Raw genomic sequence first — 23,223 nt, 5'->3', positions numbered from 1 at the left:
TGCGTATTGTATGTGGGTGTGTATTTTGTTTGTGCGTATTGTATGCGTGTGTATTTTGTTTGTGCGTAGTGTATGTGGGTGTGTATTTTGTTTGTGCGTATTGTATGCGTACCGTGTGTATTTTGTTTGTGCGTATTGTATGCGTGTGTATTTTGTTTGTGCGTAGTGTATGCGTGTGTATTTTGTTTGTGCGTAGTGTATGCGTGTGTATTTTGTTTGTGCGTATTGTAAGAACCTTGTGTGCACTATGTTTTAATATTGTCTGCTGCATGTATTTACATCTTGATACACTCTCTTTGACTTGATCTGATGCTGGTGGTTGTAACTTTGATCAATGATCTGATGCTGGTGGTTGTAACTTTGATCAATGATCTGATGCTGGTGGTTGTAACTTTGATCAATGATCTGATGCTGGTGGTTGTAACTTTGATCAATGATCTGATGCTGGTGGTTGTAACTTTGATCAATGATCTGATGCTGGTGGTTGTAACTTTGATCAATGATCTGATGCTGGTGGTTGTAACTTTGATCAATGATCTGATGCTGGTGGTTGTAACTTTGATCAATGATCTGATGCTGGTGGTTGTAACTTTGATCAATGATCTGATGCTGGTGGTTGTAACTTTGATCAATGATCTGATGCTGGTGGTTGTAACTTTGATCAATGATCTGATGCTGGTGGTTGTAACTTTGATCAATAAAATGTTTATACTCAAAGATTGTGTGTAGTTTTCTTTCAGTCCCTAAGGCAACAAAATGCGCTCATTATACTTATCTCCCTGAAAGGCACTGTCCTACCTGTTTGAACGATTCAACTCAACACTTGAGATCTGACCAGGCGGAAGATCATCCCTCTACCTAGACACATACCACCAATCAACGCCCTTGGTGCTTTATGTGCAGGATCGGAACCTTTTCATGAATTGATGTCTCAACGAACACTGGTGGCAATCTCTAAACTTACTTCATGACAAAAATTCGTACAGGAAGCAGTGATTGCGTTGGCGTGGAGGGCCTAGGGGTGTTCTTATCCCATGTACAATCCTGGCCAAATCTGAGCTGGTAAAACGAAACGTTTCCACGAAAAGGACTCTGCCTTTCGCTTGTATTTTTGAGATGCAGTACGAAGATTCGTGGATGTCAATATTACATTCAAATCAGAAAAGCTTCACGAAGACTTTATTTCACACAAAATATATTTCAGCGATTCTGGCGATGATTACAGTTTTAAAAGCTTACAAGAAAAACCAAACGAATTCGTTCTACTATGTAATAGTATATTACCGTTCTGCTGCAACAGTCAAATAAGATTATGAGCTTTTTAATTTTGGCTAGAGCTAACCTGCTATTTAATGCAGCAATATACGTAACTATTTATACAACGGCACTACATTTTTGTCAAGAAAAATCTTCAGCCATTACAACGTTTCTCGTTCACATTTAGAGAGAGTTCCATACAAAAAAATTAAATCAACATGCAGCTTGTTAGCACACGATATCAGATCTGTTAAAATATAACAACCATCAGTTGAGGTGTAGGGCCTACAACGCATCCAAAGCACGCCTGTCCAGTTAGGACACTAGTGTTCACAAAGCCACATTATAAATCAGCACGGTGAAATTGTATAGAAAATTGGCATTGTATCGAACGGAAGCAATCAAGCATGGACAAGCATTTGATGAGGAAAAAAATAGACAGTTTAAACTAACAAAGGACGACACAAAACGCTGAAAATAACCATTGCAAACTGTTAGCATTAGCTCCAATGGAACAAGATAAAGCAGTCCAGCATGGAATAACATCTGACGATAGCAACAAATCTGGACAATTTCTAAAATCACACACGACGACACAAAAGCATTATCAGTAAACTAAACACGAACATCAGCCCGCCTTTCCCACCTCTCGCTCTCCCCACCCCTCCCGTGCTGGGCTGCTCAGGGCACTTCTGCGGCTCTGGAGCCGGCTGGGTGGAGGAGGAGACCGGGAGGGTCTGTGGCGATGGAGCCGGCTGCTGGGCGGGGGTGGAGACAGGAAGGGGGTCCCTGAGAATGCCACGTGCCTGCGCCATCTTGGTGAAGAGGAGGGCGGAGTGGCGGGGGGTACGGGTACGGAAGGTGGAGGAGAAGTTGACCTGGAAGAGCCCGGAGAACTGGGTGTAGCCTGCCTCCCACTCGAAGCCGTCCTGCAGCGGTCGGTAGGTGAAGGAAGCCACGGTCACCCCGTCCAGGCGGATAGCTGCACACACAGGTAGGGTGACTGGGTTACAGGTGTGTGTGTGTGTGTGGGGGGGGGGTGATGTGTGTGTTTGTCTTGCAGATGCCGGTATAGGGGAAGGACGATGCCTTCAGCATATCCAGGTGTACGCTTGGACCAATATGTCGGAATCACACAACAACAACAACAACAACAACAACAACAACAACAACAACAACAACAACAACAACAAAAACAACAACAACAACACCTGCACGCTCTTACCTTTAATGACCTCGTCGACGTGTACCCTGAGGAACTGGACGCGCTCGGTGTCGTTGAGAGTGTCCGAGGCAGTGGTCAGTCCCGTGCTGACGGCCAGAGGCACGGCCCCGTAGCGCTGCGACAGTGACCGCAACAGTGGCCGCAGGCCGGCACTCACGTCCTCCCGCCAATCGCTATAACACAGTGGTCAGTCAAACACACTGGTCAGTCAAACATAGTGGTCAGTCAGACACACTGGTCAGTCAAACACAGTGGTCAGTCAAACACAGTGGTCAGTCAAACTTTATGTGCAGACCCAGAGACGGAAGCCATGTCCCACCCCCGTGTCATCACAATGGCACGTAAAAGACCTTGGTCATTCTGCCATAAGTGCAGGTGGCTGAATACACCTAAACACGCAGACACTTGGGTAGCGCGACTCCGTTGCTGCTAGCTTTCCACTGGGAGGAAGCGACCCGAATTTCCCAGCGATGGGACAATAAAGTAATGAAAATGAAATGAAATGAAACACAGTGGTCAGTCAAACATAGTGGTCAGTCAAACATACTGGTCAGTCAAACACAGTGGTCAGTCAAACATACTGGTCAGTCAAACATAGTGGTCAGTCAAACATACTGGTCAGTCAAACATAGTGGTCAGTCAAACACAGTGGTCAGTCAAACATAGTGGTCAGTCAAACATACTGGTGAGTCAAACACAGTGGTCAGTCAAACATACTGGTGAGTCAAACATAGTGGTCAGTCAAACACACTGGTCAGTCAAACACACTGGTCAGTCAAACAGTGGTCAGTCAAACATACTGGTGAGTCAAACATAGTGGTCAGTCAAACATACTGGTCAGTCAAACACAGTGGTCAGTCAAACATAGTGGTCAGTCAAACATACTGGTCAGTCAAACACAGTGGTCAGTCAAACATACTGGTCAGTCAAGCACAGTGGTCAGTCAAACATACTGGTCAGTCAAACACAGTGGTCAGTCAAACATACTGGTCAGTCAAACATAGTGGTCAGTCAAACACAGTGGTCAGTCAAACACAGTGGTCAGTCAAACACAGTGGTCAGTCAAACATACTGGTCAGTCAAACACAGTGGTCAGTCAAACATACTGGTCAGTCAAACACAGTGGTCAGTCAAACACAGTGGTCAGTCAAACATACTGGTCAGTCAAACACAGTGGTCAGTCAAACACACTGGTCAGTCAAACACAGTGGTCTTACCTTGCTTTTTCTCGAAGGGCTGCCTCTCCGTACGTGCTGGACGCGGTGAGAATCCTGCTGACCCGTGTCACGCCGTCGTAATACAGACTGTAGAAATCAGCGGAGCCTGCAATAGTATGGTCGATCTTGTAATAATACTAACCCAACAGTATGGTCGATCTTGTAATAATTCTAACCCAACAGTATGGTCGATCTTGTAAAAATTCTAACCCAAAAACAAATCGACTGCCAACTCTAAAATTATCACACACAAAAACGTAACGGTAATTGTTTTGTCAATAAATGAAACGTTCCAACAATTAATGTACCTTTCTTTGTTTTTTTTAATTCTCAATCAGGTAATATTCATCAATCTTTCAAACATGGAGAGACTTCCCTACTTTTTCAACTGTAGATTTTTTTAAAACTCCGACATTATATGTTATTTGTATTTTTGACCAAAATATGTTATTTATTTGAGTGAGTGAGTGAGTGATCGAGTGAGTGAGTGAGTGTGTGATTGAGTTAGTGAATGTAGCCTATGTGAGTGGTTGTGTGTGAGTGAGTGAGTGAGTGAGTGAGTGAATGAGTGAGTGAGTGAGTGAGTGAGTGAGTATGTGCGAGTGAGAATGTGTGAGTGAGTGAGTGAGATACAAGACCTGAAACACAACACTCTATTGTGTTGCAATTTACCTTTAAGCATTGTCTTTTCATTATCTCTAAAAGCAGGCAAGATGTCTCCCCCTTGCTGTTTCACTGTGTCTGAGTAATCTCCCTTAAAGATGGGGTCTCCGAAAAGACCAAAAGAGAACTCTTGCCCCTTGTACGCTGCAGTTGCGTCCCCTGGATCCCTCCCATTGGCTGGTATCAACCAATCAGGTTTGAACTGTATGCCCACAAATCCTGAAAAAAGAAGCAAGTGATAATCGTATTAATAGTATCTTCTCATCTGCACAGGAGCAAAGGAATGTCCATGAGAGTAACCTCACAAGACGATATGATATCAATAGTTTTTCCAATAACACGGGCACACACAAGAAATAACATGAAATAAACTTCATAAATATATCAAGTCAGTCTTCAAATGAAACATCGTTTGAAATGACGTCTTATTCCTTGAGTTTGATTTTTGTTTAGTTTTTGCTGTGAGTCTTCGGATTGCTCTGAGTAGAGCAGGTACACGCGTACTATACGCACTGATCACAGTCTAAAAGGATAGCTCACCACCAACTTTTGGATGACATGTACTGATGATCTCAGTGACTTTCGAGGATGAAAGTCGCTAGTCAGTCATTCCAATGCTGGTTCTTCTCTCAGATGCCAGGAGTTGGGTTCAGCACATACTCTATGTCACGTGTCGAATGCATAGACCGCTTACTTCCCTTCGTTTCTCATGTCTGAACTTAGTGTGCAAAAACTGTTGTGACATGCGTTCTGACCTTTCTGTGTGTCCTTGAACTGCTGTGAGTACAGCCGGTACACGCGTGCGTGCGCCTTGAGCATGATGTAGGCCACAGTGTAGACATCTGTACCGCTGCTGGTGCTGCCCGGTGCATGTGTACCCAGCTCGTATCCCTGCACTGCTAGTGTGTCTGGCTCTCTCATCGTCATCCAGTATTTCACCTGCAATTTGACAAAGAACGTTAAGAGATGTATCACTGCCCCCCCCTTCCCCCTACACTAATATAAAACCCTATCACCAAAATGCTGGAATGAGAGGGTAGCGAACTAAGCGAGCCTGTCAGCCGTGTCTTCACTGAGCCCACCCTCCACCCTTTCCCTCCCTCCCAACCTGACCCCATCCGGCCCTACAAATACACATTGGTCATGAATCTTGTAGATCTATTACCCCCATTCCACACATCCGTTCTAGGTCCCGTCAGTCCCGTGGCGACCAAGGAACGGTACGCCGGGGAATGGGAGGGATCGGGAGGGGACCTTAAGGGAACGCCAATGGACGTTAACGGAACTCCTTTGAACGGTAGGAACGGTTGGGACGGGTGAGTTCGGGCTGCATGTTCAAAATGTTAGCCATTCCCCGCCCGTTCCAAATGAACGGAAATGGAACCTTAACACATCGGCAACGAAACGCATGGATCGTTAATGGAACTTAACGCAATGGTAACGCAACGGTAACGCTCTCACACACTGAGTTGTCATACCTGCAGCTGACACATCCGTTCCAGCTTCTGTTCCCAGCCGTCTTGAGGACGGCTGCCACTATGGTCAGACGCTGCTCAAAGATGCCCAAAACGGCCGTTTGTGCAGCGTCTCATTGTTGTGGCAGCCGTCACTTCACTGGGCCACCCCCATTCCCCCAACCCCTCTTTCTCTCTGTGTGTGTGTGTGTGTGTGTGTGTGTGTGTGTGTGTGTGTGTGTGTGTGTGTGTGTGTGTCTCTCTCTCTCTCTCTCTCTCTCTCTCTCTCTCTCTCTCTCTTTCCCTCTCTCTATCTCTCTCTCACCCTATCACCAAACTGGTGGAAGCAGAGGATAGCAAAGTCCACCAGCCTGTCAGCCGTGTCTTCACTGAGCCAGCCCCCGGCGTCCTGCAGGGCTTGCGGCATGTCCCAGTGATGCAGCGTCACCACGGGCGTGATACCGGACGACACCAGCGAGTCGATGATGTTGTTGTAGTACGCCACGCCGGCAGCGTTCACCTGGGACGCGTCACCGGTGGGCAGGATGCGTGACCAGGACAGTGACAAAGAGTAGTGATCAGCCTGTAAGGGGGAAAATAACGGCGTAATAATTCTGTACTATTATTTAATATTTCTGTAAAAGGTTTTTTTCTTGACCTTGACTGTACCTGTAACCAAAAAATTCTTGACCTTGACTGTACCTGTAAAAGATTATTTCTTGACCTTGACTGTACCTGTAAAAGTTTATTTCTTGACCTTGACTGTACCTGTACGAGACTTTTTTCTGCATGGATGTAAGTGTGTAACCACACTTGATATAAGCATAGCTTTGCTTTGTGGTCCCAAGTTTATGTTTTGTATCATATGCCACCCTTTGTCATCTAAATAAAATCCTATTTAAAGCAACATAACGGCGTTACAGTGGGACCCCCTTTTTAAGACCTCAAACAAATGTGAGAAAATCGGGTGGGAGTCCCAAAATGGGGCAGAGGTTTTTTAACAGAACATCTGATAAAACAGGGTCTTACAACGAAGGGAGTCTTAAATTGGATGGTTCTTAAATTGGATGGTTCTTAAATTGGGTGATTCTTAAATGGGAGGGTTCTTAAATTGGAGGGTTCTGAAATGGGAGGGTTCTTAAATTGGAGGGTTCTTAAACAGGGGATTCCATTGTATTTTCATTTTCATCCTTTTATTGTCCCATCGCTGGGAAATTCGGGTCGTTTTTTCCCAGTGGAAAGCTAGCAGCAACAGAGTGGCGCTACCCAGGTGTGAGCGTGTTACGGTGTAATCAGCATTCTGCATTATGGCGGAATGACGGAGGTCTTTTACGTGACACAGTGGACCCCACACCCCCCATAGTGGAAGCCCCCGTTTTAAAACCTACAAAAAAAATCAGAGAAAATCAAGTGATGGATGTAAGTGTGTAACCACACTTGATATAAGCACAGCTTGTTTTGTGGTCCCAAGTTTATGTTTTGTATCATATGCCACCCTTTGTCATCTAAATAAAATCCTATTTAAGGAGGTCTCAAAGGAAGGCTCAATTTACAGAAGCTATGAACAGAACATTTGATCTAACAGGGTCTTAAAGGAAGGGAGTATTAGATTGGGGGATCTGTGATATGTGTGATATCTGTCATATTTGTGATATGTGTCATATGTGTGAAATGTGATATGTGTGATATGTGTGATACCGTTCTCTTCCCAGAATATCAGTCATCCTCACCCCCAATTGCACAACGGCGGCAATGTCTTTCTGGTAGTCATGGTAACTGTCGGCTGCTTCATCACCGGTGGCGCCACCCTTTGTGTGCACGAACTTGTCCCAGGTGCTCTCCCCTTTTCCTGCAAGAAACCGTGAAGTGATGGTCAGTTTCATTTTATCTTATAGCTTTCTGCAGACAATGCAAATTAGCTCATGACATTGAAATATAAACATGAAATAAAGATAACTGTACGGAATCTCCTGGATTTCCTTCTTCGCCTTTCTCCAAATCATCCCTTGCCCATTGAAAGCTGCTCCATCCCAATCCTGTTTTACACCGTATGCTTGTTTCAATGTCTGCTTGTCCGCCTGTCTGTCCACCTCTCTGTCTCTTTCTGTCTGTCTGGCTGTCTGTCTGTCTCTGTCTTTGGGTCTGTCTCTCCGGATCACTGTCAACCTCTCTGTCTCTTTCTGTCTGTCTGGCTGTCTGTCTGTCTCTGTCTTTGGGTCTGTCTCTCCGGATCACTGTCCACCTCTCTGTCTCTTTCTGTCTGTCTGGTTGTCTGTCTGTCTCTGTCTTTGGGTCTGTCTCTCCGGATCACTGTCCACCTCTCTGTCTCTTTCTGTCTGTCTGGCTGTCTGTCTGTCTCTGTCTCTGTGTCTGTCTCTCCGGATCACTGTCTACCTCTCTGTCTCTTTCTGGCTGTCTGTCTGTTTCTGTCTTTGTGTCTGTCTGTTTGTTCGCATCACTGTCCACCTCTCTGTCTCTTTCTGTCTGTCTGTCTGTCTGTCTGTCTGTCTCTGTCTTTGTGTCTGTCTCTCCGGATCACTGTCTACCTCTCTGTCTACCTCTCTGTCTGTCTGTCTCTGTCTTTGTGTCTGTCTCTCCGGACCACTGTCTACCTCTCTGTCTCTGTCTACCTCTCTGTCTGTCTGTCTGTCTGGCTGTCTGTCTGTCTCTGTCTTTGTGTCTGTCTCTCCGGATCACTGTCTACCTCTCTGTCTCTGTCTCTCTGTCTCTGTCTGTCTGTCTGTCTCTGTCTTTGTGTCTGTCTCTCCGGATCACTGTCTACCTCTCTGTCTCTGTCTACCTCTCTGTCTGTCTGTCTGTCTGTCTGTCTCTGTGTCTGTCTCTCCGGATCACTGTCTACCTCTCTGTCTCTGTCTCTGTCTCTGTCTGTCTGTCTGTCTGTCTGTCTGTCTGTCTCTGTGTCTGTCTCTCCGGATCACTGTCTACCTCTCTGTCTGTCTGTCTGTCTGTCAGTGTCTGTCTGTCTGTCTGTCTGTCTTTGTGTCTGTCTCTCCGGACCACTGTCTACCTCTCTGTCTCTGTCTACCTCTCTGTCTGTCTGTCTGTCTGTCTGTCTCTGTGTCTGTCTCTCCGGATCACTGTCTACCTCTCTGTCTGTCTGTCTGTCTGTCTCTGTCTTTGTGTCTGTCTCTCCGGATCACTGTCTACCTCTCTGTCTCTGTATACCTCTCTGTCTGTCTGTCTCTTTCCTTCTCTCTGTCCTATTTTCTCTCTCTCTCTGGATCTTTCTCTCTTGTTTTGCTCTTTCCCCCCCCCCCCCCCCTTTCCTTTCACTTGTCCAATTCACTGACAGACGCCCAGACATACCATCTGCTTTCCAGCCGCCCTCTATCTGGTAGGCGGTGGAGCCGACACCGAAGAGAAAGCCGTCCGGGAATTCCCCGTACACCAGGTCGTCCTCTGCTGCTGGCTTTGACGTCACGCCAAGGTCAATGTGTGACCCCTTGATGAAACCATGGTCCTGTGCATAACATAACAAAAGTACCGAAATGTTACCGAAACTACCCAAACCTAGGAGAACATATCATATGTTCTACGCGAGCGAGAGCATGTTCTGGACAGTTATTTGAAGTGTCTGAAGACAACGAGCGAGAGCATGTTCTGGACAGTTATTTGAAGTGTCTGAAAACAGTGTTAGTAACTGCAATCGTCTTGTGCCTTCTGATGCAATGATATTGAATCAGATGAAAACAATGTTAGTAACTGCAATCGTCTTGTGCCTTCTGATGCAATGCTATTGAATCAGATGAAAACAATGTTAGTAACTGCAATCGTCTTGTGCCTTCTGATGCAATGATATTGAATCAGATGAAAGCAATGTTAGTAACTGCAATCGTCTTGTGCCTTCTGATGCAATGCTATTGAATGAGATGAAAGCAAAACGTCAAGTTTCAGTGGAACCACCATGTACCATAGCCTAGACCATAAACCCTCACACCAAACACAAAATTAAAGACGCTCAGATAACCTTTCTTAACTTTAACGTCAATCTGTTTAACAAATACTTTTAGGGGGTACTCAGGGACACAGAAATAAGGCAGAGCGCCATTTTGAGACTTTAGAAGCAAAGGGGAACCGTTAAACAAACAAAACACCTCTCACTGACTCTATTGCATATGTCATACGCATTTAGAGCGCTTAATTCCCAGATAATTAGGAACACAGTAATATGTAGAATGCGCTGTATACAGCATGACTTCCCTTCTTTGTCTCTGTTAATCTAGGGAGAAAATATCCAGCGATATTTCTCCGTAGGCCTAAAGTTCGGCCATGACCTAGGCAAAATAACTTGCGCAGCCGCAGAAACAAGAAAATTGACAAAACTGGCCTTGCCAAGACTGAAACAAAATATAGTTCTACAACTTCTAGGCTTGGGTTGATTGCCCATGTTGAATTTCCAATGATTTGTTGCCGCATCCCATGAAAAATTCTCTTTACTTTGGTCATGCCATATATACGTTACAGCTCCGTCCATCCTTGGTATCGCGTGATATTTTGTCTCGACGGGGTGAAAGAATATAATGACGTCACTCTCGGCAGAGCCTCGAGTGACGTCATCATATTCATTGACCCAGTCTCGACAAAATATCAGGCGATACCATGGATGGACGGAGCTGTAACTTATGCATATCACCACAATTGGTGGCGACATCTACTACAGCGCATCAAACTGACCTTGATGATTTCGTGGTAGAACCTGGCGGAGGCTTTCGGCGTCCTGGTCCGCTTGGGGTCAGACATGTTGACCGCGTACAGGCCGAACTTCTCGCTGTAGCCCCGGGCCCACTCAAAGTTGTCCATCAGTGACCACGCCGTGTAGCCCTTCACGTTCACCCCGTCAAGGTCAATGGCTACAACACGTCACATGGAAAATACTTTAATTATCCCTATTGGCAACATTTGATTGGTATGAAAAGGTGAGTTTTCTTCTTCATCATCGGTGTCGGACGGTTGTGTGACTTATAATCCGAGGCCTGCCGATGTAATGAACTGGTGTTGGACGGTTGTGTGACTTATAATCCGAGGCCTGCCGATGTAATGAACTGGTGTTGGACGGTTGTGTGACTTATAATCCGAGGCCTGCCGATGTAATGAACTGGTGTTGGACGGTTGTGTGAATTATAATCTGAGGCCTGCCGATGTAATGAACTGGTGTTGGACGGTTGTGTGACTTATAATCCGAGGCCTGCCGATGTAATGAACTGGTGTTGGACGGTTGTGTGAATTATAATCTGAGGCCTGCCGATGTAATGAACTGGTGTTGGACGGTTGTGTGAATTATAATCCGAGGCCTGCCGATGTAATGAACTGGTGTTGGACGGTTGTGTGACTTATAATCCGAGGCCTGCCGATGTAATGAACTGGTGTTGGACGGTTGTGTGAATTATAATCCGAGGCCTGCCGATGTAATGAACTGGTGTTGGACGGTTGTGTGACTTATAATCCGAGGCCTGCCGATGTAATGAACTGGTGTTGGACGGTTGTGTGACTTATAATCTGAGGCCTGCTGATGTAATGAACTGGTGTTGGACGGTTGTGTGAATTATAATCTGAGGCCTGCCGATGTAATGAACTGGTGTTGGACGGTTGTGTGAATTATAATCCGAGGCCTGCCGATGTAATGAACTGGTGTTGGACGGTTGTGTGACTTATAATCCGAGGCCTGCCGATGTAATGAACTGGTGTTGGACGGTTGTGTGAATTATAATCCGAGGCCTGCCGATGTAATGAACTGGTGTTGGACGGTTGTGTGAATTATAATCCGAGGCCTGCCGATGTAATGAACTGGTGTTGGACGGTTGTGTGACTTATAATCTGAGGCCTGCCGATGTAATGAACTGGTGTCGGACGGTTGTGTGACTTATAATCCGAGGCCTGCCGATGTAATGAACTGGTGTTGGACGGTTGTGTGACTTATAATCCGAGACCTGCCGATGTAATGAACTGGTGTTGGACGGTTGTGTGACTTATAATCCGAGACCTGCCGATGTAATGAACTGGTGTTGGACGGTTGTGTGACTTATAATCCGAGACCTGCCGATGTAATGAACTGGTGTTGGACGGTTGTGTGACTTATAATCCGAGACCTGCCGATGTAATGAACTGGTGTTGGACGGTTGTGTGACTTATAATCCGAGGCCTGCCGATGTAATGAACTGGTGTTGGACGGTTGTGTGACTTATAATCCGAGGCCTGCCGATGTAATGAACTGGTGTTGGACGGTTGTGTGACTTATAATCCGAGTCCTGCCGATGTAATGAACTGGTGTTGGACGGTTGTGTGACTTATAATCCGAGGCCTGCCGATGTAATGAACTGGTGTTGGACGGTTGTGTGACTTATAATCCGAGGCCTGCCGATGTAATGAACTGGTGTTGGACGGTTGTGTGACTTATAATCTGAGGCCTGCCGATGTAATGAACTGGTGTCGGACGGTTGTGTGACTTATAATCCGAGGCCTGCCGATGTAATGAACTGGTGTCGGACGGTTATGTGACTTATAATCCGAGGCCTGCCGATGTACTGAGCTGGTGTTGGACGGTTGTGTGACTTATAATCTGAGGCCTGCCGATGTAATGAACTGGTGTTGGACGGTTGTGTGACTTAAAATCCGAGGCCTGCCGATGGAATGAACTGGTGTTGGACGGTTGTGTGACTTATAATCTGAGGCCTGCCGATGTAATGAACTGGTGTTGGACGGTTGTGTGACTTAAAATCCGAGGCGTGCCGATGGAATGAACTGGTGTTGGACGGTTGTGTGACTTATAATCTGAGGCCTGCCGATGTACTGAACTGGTGTTGGACGGTTGTGTGACTTATAATCTGAGGCCTGCCGATGGAATGAACTGGTGTTGGACGGTTGTGTGACTTAAAATCCGGGGCCTGCCGATGGAATGAACTGGTGTTGGACGGTTGTGTGACTTAAAATCCGAGGCCTGCCGATGAAATGAACTGGTGTTGGACGGTTGTGTGACTTATAATCCGAGGCCTGCCGATGGAATGAACTGACAAAATCGGCGCAGGTCTTCCACAGTTCCCAACACGTTTTTGAATCTGGAGATGTGCTCCCTGGCCAGGCCAGGCCGCGCAGGGGTGGGGGGTGGGGTGGATGGGGGGACAAAGAGAGTGCACGCTTGCAGAAGGTAAATCGAAAAAGAAGAATCGGCGGAAAAGCACAACATGACGATACTGTTAAAGCAGCAAGTTACAGTCCCTAAATACCGCTTGTCCAGCTGGGAGGACTGGAGAACGCTCAGAACAAAATGGGTATCTTTATTCGCCCCGAGTGGGGCAAGAACCCACGATCTCCAGCGTGAGAGATAAGCGCTCTAACCAATGTGCCACTCCGACTCTAACCAATGTGCCACTCCGACTCTAACCAAAGTGCCACTCCGACTCTAACCAAGGTGCCACTCCGACTCTAACCAAGGTGCCACTCCGACTCTAACCAAGGTGCCACTCCGACTCTAACCAATGTGCCACTCCGACTCTAACCAAGGTGCCACTCCGACTCTAACCAATGTGCCACTCCGACTCTAACCAAAGTGCCACTCCGACTCTAACCAAAGTGCCACTCCGACTCTAACCAAAGTGCCACTCCGACTCTAACCAATGTGCCACTCCGACTCTAACCAAGGTGCCACTCCGACTCTAACCAAGGTGCCACTCCGACTCTAACCAAGGTGCCACTCCGACTCTAACCAAGGTGCCACTCCGACTCTAACCAAAGTGCCACTCCGACTCTAACCAAGGTGCCACTCCGACTCTAACCAAGGTGCCACTCCGACTCTAACCAAAGTGCCACTCCGACTCTAACCAATGTGCCACTCCGACTCTAACCAAGGTGCCACTCCGACTCTAACCAAGGTGCCACTCCGACTCTAACCAAGGTGCCACTCCGACTCTAACCAAGGTGCCACTCCGACTCTAACCAATGTGCCACTCCGACTCTAACCAATGTGCCACTCCGACTCTAACCAAGGTGCCACTCCGACTCTAACCAAGGTGCCACTCCGACTCTAACCAATGTGCCACTCCGACTCTAACCAAGGTGCCACTCCGACTCTAACCAATGTGCCACTCCGACTCTAACCAATGTGCCACTCCGACTCTAACCAATGTGCCACTCCGACTCTAACCAAGGTGCCACTCCGACTCTAACCAAGGTGCCACTCCGACTCTAACCAATGTGCCACTCCGACTCTAACCAAGGTGCCACTCCGACTCTAACCAAGGTGCCACTCCGACTCTAACCAAAGTGCCACTCCGACTCTAACCAATGTGCCACTCCGACTCTAACCAAAGTGCCACTCCGACTCTAACCAAAGTGCCACTCCGACTCTAACCAAGGTGCCACTCCGACTCTAACCAATGTGCCACTCCGACTCTAACCAAAGTGCCACTCCGACTCTAACCAAAGTGCCACTCCGACTCTAACCAAGGTGCCACTCCGACTCTAACCAATGTGCCACTCCGACTCTAACCAAAGTGCCACTCCGACTCTAACCAAAGTGCCACTCCGACTCTAACCAAGGTGCCACTCCGACTCTAACCAAAGTGCCACTCCGACTCTAACCAAAGTGCCACTCCGACTCTAACCAAGGTGCCACTCCGACTCTAACCAAAGTGCCACTCCGACTCTAACCAAGGTGCCACTCCGACTCTAACCAAAGTGCCACTCCGACTCTAACCAAAGTGCCACTCCGACTCTAACCAAGGTGCCACTCCGACTCTAACCAAAGTGCCACTCCGACTCTAACCAAAGTGCCACTCCGACTCTAACCAAGGTGCCACTCCGACTCTAACCAAGGTGCCACTCCGACTCTAACCAAAGTGCCACTCCGACTCTAACCAAGGTGCCACTCCGACTCTAACCAAAGTGCCACTCCGACTCTAACCAAAGTGCCACTCCGACTCTAACCAAGGTGCCACTCCGACTCTAACCAAAGTGCCACTCCGACTCTAACCAAAGTGCCACTCCGACTCTAACCAAAGTGCCACTCCGACTCTAACCAATGTGCCACTCCGACTCTAACCAAAGTGCCACTCCGACTCTAACCAAAGTGCCACTCCGACTCTAACCAAAGTGCCACTCCGACTCTAACCAAAGTGCCACTCCGACTCTAACCAAAGTGCCACTCCGACTCTAACCAAAGTGCCACTCCGACTCTAACCAATGTGCCACTCCGACTCTAACCAAAGTGCCACTCCGACTCTAACCAAAGTGCCACTCCGACTCTAACCAAAGTGCCACTCCGACTCTAACCAATGTGCCACTCCGACTCTAACCAAAGTGCCACTCCGACTCTAACCAAAGTGCCACTCCGACTCTAACCAAAGTGCCACTCCGACTCTAACCAATGTGCCACTCCGACTCTAACCAAAGTGCCACTCCGACTCTAACCAAAGTGCCACTCCGACTCTAACCAAAGTGCCACTCCGACTCTAACCAAAGTGCCACTCCGACTCTAACCAATGTGCCACTCCGACTCTAACCAAAGTGCCACTCCGACTCTAACCAAAGTGCCACTCCGACTCTAACCAAAGTGCCACTCCGACTCTAACCAAAGTGCCACTCCGACTCTAACCAAAGTGCCACTCCGACTCTAACCAAAGTGCCACTCCGACTCTAACCAAAGTGCCACTCCGACTCTAACCAAAGTGCCACTCCGACTCTAACCAAAGTGCCACTCCGACTCTAACCAAGGTGCCACTCCGACTCTAACCAAGGTGCCACTCCGACTCTAACCAAGGTGCCACTCCGACTCTAACCAAAGTGCCACTCCGACTCTAACCAAGGTGCCACTCCGACTCTAACCAAAGTGCCACTCCGACTCTAACCAAAGTGCCACTCCGACTCTAACCAAAGTGCCACTCCGACTCTAACCAAGGTGCCACTCCGACTCTAACCAAGGTGCCACTCCGACTCTAACCAAAGTGCCACTCCGACTCTAACCAAAGTGCCACTCCGACTCTAACCAAAGTGCCACTCCGACTCTTACCTTTAAGCAGCTCGTTGAGGTAAGAACGGTACATGTACACCCGGTGTTCATCGTTGAGCGAGGCGTTGCGGTCCGACACCCCGTTCTCCGTGATGAAGATGGGGATCTCCCCGTACTGACGTCGCACCCAGTTCACCATCTTCCGGATGCCCCACGGGACGACACGTAGCCATGACGAACCAGACCTGAGAAAGAGTTAGTGATTTGAATAGCCTTGGTTATATATCATGTGCAATGAATGCCCTTGGTTATATATCATGTGCAATGAATGCCCTTGGTTATATATCATGTGCAATGAATGCCCTTGGTTATATATCATGTGCAATGAATGCCCTTGGTTATATATCATGTGCAATGAATGCCCTTGGTTATATATCATGTGCAATGAATGCCCTTGGTTATATATCATGTGCAATGAATGCCCTTGGTTATATATCATGTGCAATGAATGCCCTTGGTTATACATCATGTGCAATGAATGCCCTTTACATTCATTGTGTGGTCTTTCGTTAGGGTCAGACAGTCCTGAGTTTCATCGCCCTGCTACCTCAAACATCCTCACCACTTTTGACAATAACGATTGTGACGACGACCTACTTGAACCACGATGCATCGTTGTCCTCGGAAAAACTTGCAACAACAACAACAACAACAACAACAACAACAACAACAACAACAACAACAACAACAACAACAACAACAACAACAACAACAACAACAACAACAACAACCTACTTGATCCAGGACGGTACAACAACAACACCACCACCAACAACAACAACAACAACAACAACAACAACAACAACAACAACAACACCACCAACAACAACAACAACCAACTTGATCCACGACGGGTCCTTGCTCTCAGAGATATGTCTGTCGTTGAAGTAGCTGGGTCCTGTAGCGTCACTAGGCGTCACCAGGTTGGTGGTATAGTGGTTCAGACCGAAGAAGTCGGAGGTATCTGAATGAGGGATTGAGCACAATAAGCTGACAACAAGAACTTGATGTTGTTAGAACCCTAGAAATAATGGCTTTGTATTAATATGATAAAAGGTAGAAAGACACTTCAATAAGCTTTACAAATGTCAGGTGATCATTATTTTCATGGCACGTTGTGACAATGACAGATTCCACAACCAGCCTCGAGGGTGCCGGGAACGAAACGATCGACAATGCCATAGAGAATAGGTAAATATGTTGTAAAGTCGGCAAAAAATTTATTCTACCCATTTCCAAACCCAAACTAAAACATGTATTGATTACCGTTTCACTACATTCAAAATTTCTGTGCCATTAAAGGCACTCTACAGGCTATCTGTGCCATTAAAGGCACTCTACAGGCTATCTGTGCCATTAAAGGCACTCTACAGGCTATCTGGCACACTTTTCGGATCAAAGATTTCTTTAACATGGGGTCAACCGTGTCTCCAAAAACACCCATCCCCCCCCCCCCCCCCCCCCACACACACACACACGCATACTCACACATACACACACACACACACGCACGCACCCACACACAATCACACACACATACACAAACACACTCCACACACACACACACTAACACTAACCTACACCCACCCCCCTCACACACACACACTAACACTAACCTACACCCACCCATCCACCCCCCTCACACACACACACACTAACTCTAACCTACACCCACCCATCCACCCCCCTCACACACACACTAACACTAACCTACACCCACCCATCCACCCCCTCACACACACACTAACACTAACCTACACCCACCCATCCACCCCCCTCACACACACACACTAACACTAACCTACACCCACCCATCCACCCCCCTCACACACACACACTAACACTAACCTACACCCACCCATCCACCCCCCTCACACACACACACTAACACTAACCTACACCCACCCATCCACCCCCCTCACACACACACACTAACACTAACCTACACCCACCCATCCACCCCCCTCACACACACACACTAACACTAACCTACACCCACCCATCCACCCCCCTCACACACACACACTAACACTAACCTACACCCACCCATCCACCCCCCTCACACACACACACACTAACACTAACCTACACCCACCCATCCACCCCCTCACACACACACACTAACACTAACCTACACCCACCCATCCACCCCCCTCACACACACACTAACACTAACCTACACCCACCCATCCACCCCCCTCACACACACACTAACACTAACCTACACCCACCCATCCACCCCCCTCACACACACACTAACACTAACCTACACCCACCCATCCACCCCCCTCACACACACACACATTCCACGCACGTGCAATCCTGTCTTTCTGTGTCTGTGTGAACTGTGGCAGTCGTGACGTCCTTCTCCCCTCCTGGGCACTGGCCGCGGCCACCTGCTGCTTCATCACCTCGGGGTAGTCGCCGTTGACGTAGACCGGGTGGGCGAACCAGCCCAGGAAGGTGTGCAGGGCCACGTCTGATGCCCGGATGTCGTCTGCCTTCACCGGGTCCATGGGTTCCGCCCAGTCGCAGTTGAGTGTGATGCCAATCTGACCTGGTGTCAGGCAATGTTTGGGATACACATGTCAAAAATATCCGATACTGACTTCAAGTTCAACAAACAATCATAGCATACAAGGTTACACAATTAGACCAAAACTGGGAAATCGGTCTCCAGGGGAGGCAATCATCTTGTTGCAATTCAAACGGCAATAACCTGCGCTTGTTTCCCTTGTCAGAGTATTAACTTTGCCATGATAGCAAAAAAAACATAGCCTATACCCTATACGTATTCTGTCAGTCAAGGGGTTTGAAAAACTTAACGGCAAAGTCAAAACACTTTCAATAGCAGTGCCTGAAAACTACTGTAAAGCATTAGCTACTAAACTTGAAAGTGCCTACCTTTCTGTGTGGGCCGGTAGGTGTCGTTGTAGCGGTGGTAGGCCTCAGCGTGGGCCAACAGAACGGTGTGAGCCGAGGTGTAGGGGTCAGTGGCCAGGTCGTGACCCCCGGGCGCCATCTCCCCTGTACCGTACCCCATCACGGAGAACACCCACGGCTCGTTGAACGTGATCCAGGACGCCACCTGGTGGGGGCAGAAAGGTAAGGTAACAATGTGTAGCATGCGTTGACTATCTTTGATGTGTGTTATTATTTCGTTTGAAAAACCTTTTGGACCAAAGCCTGAAGAATTTTACGAGTGAAATAAAAGAAAGAAAAGGTTGACAACACTGCGAATTCGTATCGTGCGTTAATTAATTTTGTTGTACGTATTATGTTTTGGGTTAAAAGCCGTGGGGGGGGGGGGGGGGGGGGGGTGCAGCTCGCAAAGTTGTTACCAGGTCCGAAGACAATTCCTAATGAGGGAATAGAAAGAGAACACTTTTGAATGCTTCCCCTGTTCTTTGATGACAGCAATATGTTATTCGTTTTGCCAATTTACATTTCACACCATGGCTGCTGACTATAAAGTAGCCTCTTTTTTCTTCGCAATGTCGAGCTATAGTTCAGCCAAACACTGATGTTAACAGACAATCAGGTCCACTCAAAATCATGCCAAATATGTCTAACGAAATAGGGAAAAATAACGAAATCATTTTTTTGGATCCATTTTTACCTTGTCCCCATACTCGTGGAAGCAGAAGTCAGCATAATCGAGGTAGAGTGGCACGATGGACTCATTCAGCCAGCCGCCCGCCGTCTGGAGCGTGTTGGGCAGGTCCCAGTGGTAGAGCGTCACCATGGGCTGGATGCCGGCCGCGATCAGGGCGTCCAGCAGGTTGTGGTAGTACTGGACGCCGGCCGCGTTCTTGGAGCCCAGCGTGCCGTCTGGCAGCACACGTGACCACGAGATGGAGAACCGGTAGTTGGTCACCTGAAAGCAGCCATGGACAACATTTTGAACTTGACATCGAATTTCTCTCAATGAACGTGGACAGTGAAACGTGGACTCACAGAAAGTCTCACCTTTGGCACTAACGTCGGTATCTTCTTCGTAATGACTTGCTTACTGAGTTCTGGGTTTCTTAGCAATCATCATTTGCAACACACAGCCCTTAGTTGGACCAATCACCATGAACACCAACATGGCTCTGAACTTGCATCATCTGTACCTACAACGAGAAGTAGGCCATCCGTGCTGTATGTGCTTCCTGTCTCTCATTACCTTTGCTCGACCAAGCCCGGTGGTCTTCAAATGTTTAACGACCACGATTGACCAACGAAAGCGAAATGTAACTAAACGAGACAGCCCTCTTGTACTGGAGGTAACTACCACTGGCCACGCCACCCCTGTTGTAGGGGAGGTAACTACCACTGGCCACGCCACCCCTGTTGTAGGGGAGGTAACTACCACTGGCCACGCCACCCCTGTTGTACTGGAGGTAACTACCACTGGCCACGCCACCCCTGTTGTACTGGAGGTAACTACCACTGGCCACGCCACCCCTGTTGTAGGGGAGGTAACTACCACTGGCCACGCCACCCCTGTTGTAGGGGAGGTAACTACCACTGGCCACGCCACCCCTGTTGTAGGGGAGGTAACTACCACTGGCCACGCCACCCCTATTGTAGGGGAGGTAACTACCACTGGCCACGCCACCCCTGTTGTAGGGGAGGTAACTACCACTGGCCACGCCACCCCTGTTGTAGGGGAGGTAACTACCACTGGCCACGCCACCCCTGTTGTAGGGGAGGTAACTACCACTGGCCACGCCACCCCTGTTGTAGGGGAGGTAACTACCACTGGCCACGCCACCCCTGTTGTAGGGGAGGTAACTACCACTGGCCACGCCACCCCTGTTGTAGGGGAGGTAACTACCACTGGCCACGCCACCCCTGTTGTAGGGGAGGTAACTACCACTGGCCACGCCACCCCTGTTGTAGGGGAGGTAACTACCACTGGCCACGCCACCCCTGTTGTAGGGGAGGTAACTACCACTGGCCACGCCACCCCTGTTGTAGGGGAGGTAACTACCACTGGCCACGCCACCCCTGTTGTAGGGGAGGTAACTACCACTGGCCACGCCACCCCTGTTGTAGGGGAGGTAACTACCACTGGCCACGCCACCCCTGTTGTAGGGGAGGTAACTACCACTGGCCACGCCACCCCTGTTGTAGGGGAGGTAACTACCACTGGCCACGCCACCCCTGTTGTAGGGGAGGTAACTACCACTGGCCACGCCACCCCTGTTGTAGGGGAGGTAACTACCACTGGCCACGCCACCCCTGTTGTAGGGGAGGTAACTACCACTGGCCAGGCCACCCCTGTTGTAGGGGAGGTAACTACCACTGGCCACGCCACCCCTGTTGTAGGGGAGGTAACTACCACTGGCCACGCCACCCCTGTTGTAGGGGAGGTAACTACCACTGGCCACGCCACCCCTGTTGTAGGGGAGGTAACTACCACTGGCCACGCCACCCCTGTTGTAGGGGAGGTAACTACCACTGGCCACGCCACCCCTGTTGTAGGGGAGGTAACTACCACTGGCCAGGCCACCCCTGTTGTAGGGGAGGTAACTACCACTGGCCAGGCCACCCCTGTTGTAGGGGAGGTAACTACCACTGGCCACGCCACCCCTGTTGTAGGGGAGGTAACTACCACTGGCCACGCCACCCCTGTTGTAGGGGAGGTAACTACCACTGGCCACGCCACCCCTGTTGTAGGGGAGGTAACTACCACTGGCCACGCCACCCCTGTTGTAGGGGAGGTAACTACCACTGGCCACGCCACCCCTGTTGTAGGGGAGGTAACTACCACTGGCCACGCCACCCCTGTTGTAGGGGAGGTAACTACCACTGGCCACGCCACCCCTGTTGTAGGGGAGGTAACTACCACTGGCCACGCCACCCCTGTTGTAGGGGAGGTAACTACCACTGGCCACGCCACCCCTGTTGTAGGGGAGGTAACTACCACTGGCCAGGCCATCCGTGTCTTCGTTGTTTTCCAAGCGCACATGACCTTTCCTTAACCAAGCCCGGTGACCTTGTCTCGAAAGAAATGTCAAAGCAAGGGACCAACATTCAACACTTAATTCACACTGCTAGCAGACGTACCCCTAGATCTTCCAGCATGCGGATGTCCTCCCTGTGGTTGTGGTAACTGTCACACGTCACGTCACCCGGGTCTTTGCTGTCTTCCCACCTCACATTACCTTTCCTCCAACAAGCCCAGTGACCTTGTGTTTTACGGACACAATACTGGCTCATTACACAGAAATTGCCATCAGACGTACCCCGAGATCCTCCAGCATGCGGACGTCCTCCATGTAGTTGTGGTAACTGTCACACGCCACGTCACCCGTGTCCCCGTTGTCGATGTGACCTCCAGCGTGCGTGAAGGCGTCCCAGTTGCTCTCTCCCTTGCCTGAGGATTTACACATTCAGTTAACATGACATGGACAATTATCAAGAAATCAGACTGAGAAACCAATGGGCAAACCCAGGCACTTGTTGCCGTTTCATATTGCGGGTGTGCGGTGGAACCTCCCTTTTACCATAAAAAAAGCGAAAAGGAGGGAGAAGATTTACAGAGACTATAAACAGAAAATCTGCGAAAACAGGGTCTTAAAAGGGAGTAAGTCTTAAATTGGGAGTCTTAGTAGAAGGGTACCACTGGATTTCACTTCGGGAAGTGACAGGTCAACTTTCACAACATGCCTCATTGACTTCGGGAATGGACAGGTCAACTTTCATAACATGCCTCATTGACTTCGGGAATTGACAGGTCAACTTTCACAACATGCCTCATTGACTTCGGGAAGTGACAGGTCAACTTTCACAACATGCCTCATTGACTTCGGGAAGTGACAGGTCAACTTTCATAACATGCCTCATTGACTCCGGGAAGTGACAGGTCAACTTTCACAACATGCCTCATTGACTTCGGGAAGTGACAGGTCAACTTTCATAACATGCCTCATTGACTTCGGGAAGTGACAGGTCAACTTTCACAACATGCCTCATTGACTTCGGGAAGTGACAGGTCAACTTTCATAACATGCCTCATTGACTTCGGGAAGTGACAGGTCAACTTTCACAACATGCCTCATTGACTTCGGGAAGTGACAGGTCAACTTTCATAACATGCCTCATTGACTTCGGGAAGTGACAGGTCAACTTTCACAACATGCCTCATTGACTTCGGGAAGTGACAGGTCAACTTTCACAACATGCCTCATTGACTTCGGGAAGTGACAGGTCAACTTTCACAACATGCCTCATTGACTTCGGGAAGTGACAGGTCAACTTTCACAACATGCCTCATTTTTTTATGTGGAAAGAAGGGCCATAACAAATTAGGATGGAGGGCATTTCATAGGGAGGGAATCACGTTGCCCGAAGTATTGCACACACACACACACACACACACACACACACACACAC

General features: G+C 48.6%; 1 protein-coding gene across 2 annotated transcripts in view; it reads right to left on the bottom strand.

Moving 5' to 3' along the window:
- Positions 1 to 1,162: 1,162 nt before the first annotated feature.
- The window catches only part of LOC138976880 (lactase/phlorizin hydrolase-like), a 71,269-nt gene continuing 49,208 nt past the window's right edge, over positions 1,163 to 23,223 (bottom strand). For both annotated transcript variants that reach the window (XM_070349765.1, XM_070349767.1), the window contains 15 exons: positions 22,074 to 22,204; positions 19,457 to 19,714; positions 18,742 to 18,925; positions 18,152 to 18,394; positions 16,678 to 16,801; positions 15,838 to 16,022; positions 10,512 to 10,687; positions 9,144 to 9,297; positions 7,547 to 7,665; positions 6,142 to 6,399; positions 5,118 to 5,301; positions 4,372 to 4,581; positions 3,700 to 3,805; positions 2,483 to 2,655; positions 1,163 to 2,239 (listed from right to left, as the gene is read on the bottom strand). In XM_070349765.1, the coding sequence (XP_070205866.1) occupies positions 1,839 to 2,239; positions 2,483 to 2,655; positions 3,700 to 3,805; positions 4,372 to 4,581; positions 5,118 to 5,301; positions 6,142 to 6,399; positions 7,547 to 7,665; positions 9,144 to 9,297; positions 10,512 to 10,687; positions 15,838 to 16,022; positions 16,678 to 16,801; positions 18,152 to 18,394; positions 18,742 to 18,925; positions 19,457 to 19,714; positions 22,074 to 22,204 (2,906 nt within the window). In that variant the 3' untranslated portion in view covers positions 1,163 to 1,838. The remainder of the gene's footprint in view (positions 2,240 to 2,482; positions 2,656 to 3,699; positions 3,806 to 4,371; positions 4,582 to 5,117; positions 5,302 to 6,141; positions 6,400 to 7,546; positions 7,666 to 9,143; positions 9,298 to 10,511; positions 10,688 to 15,837; positions 16,023 to 16,677; positions 16,802 to 18,151; positions 18,395 to 18,741; positions 18,926 to 19,456; positions 19,715 to 22,073; positions 22,205 to 23,223) is intronic.

The sequence above is a fragment of the Littorina saxatilis genome, linkage group LG9 (assembly GCF_037325665.1).
Source record: "Littorina saxatilis isolate snail1 linkage group LG9, US_GU_Lsax_2.0, whole genome shotgun sequence".
Lineage (NCBI taxonomy): Eukaryota > Metazoa > Mollusca > Gastropoda > Littorinimorpha > Littorinidae > Littorina > Littorina saxatilis.
This window is presented reverse-complemented; position numbering and strand designations above follow the sequence as displayed.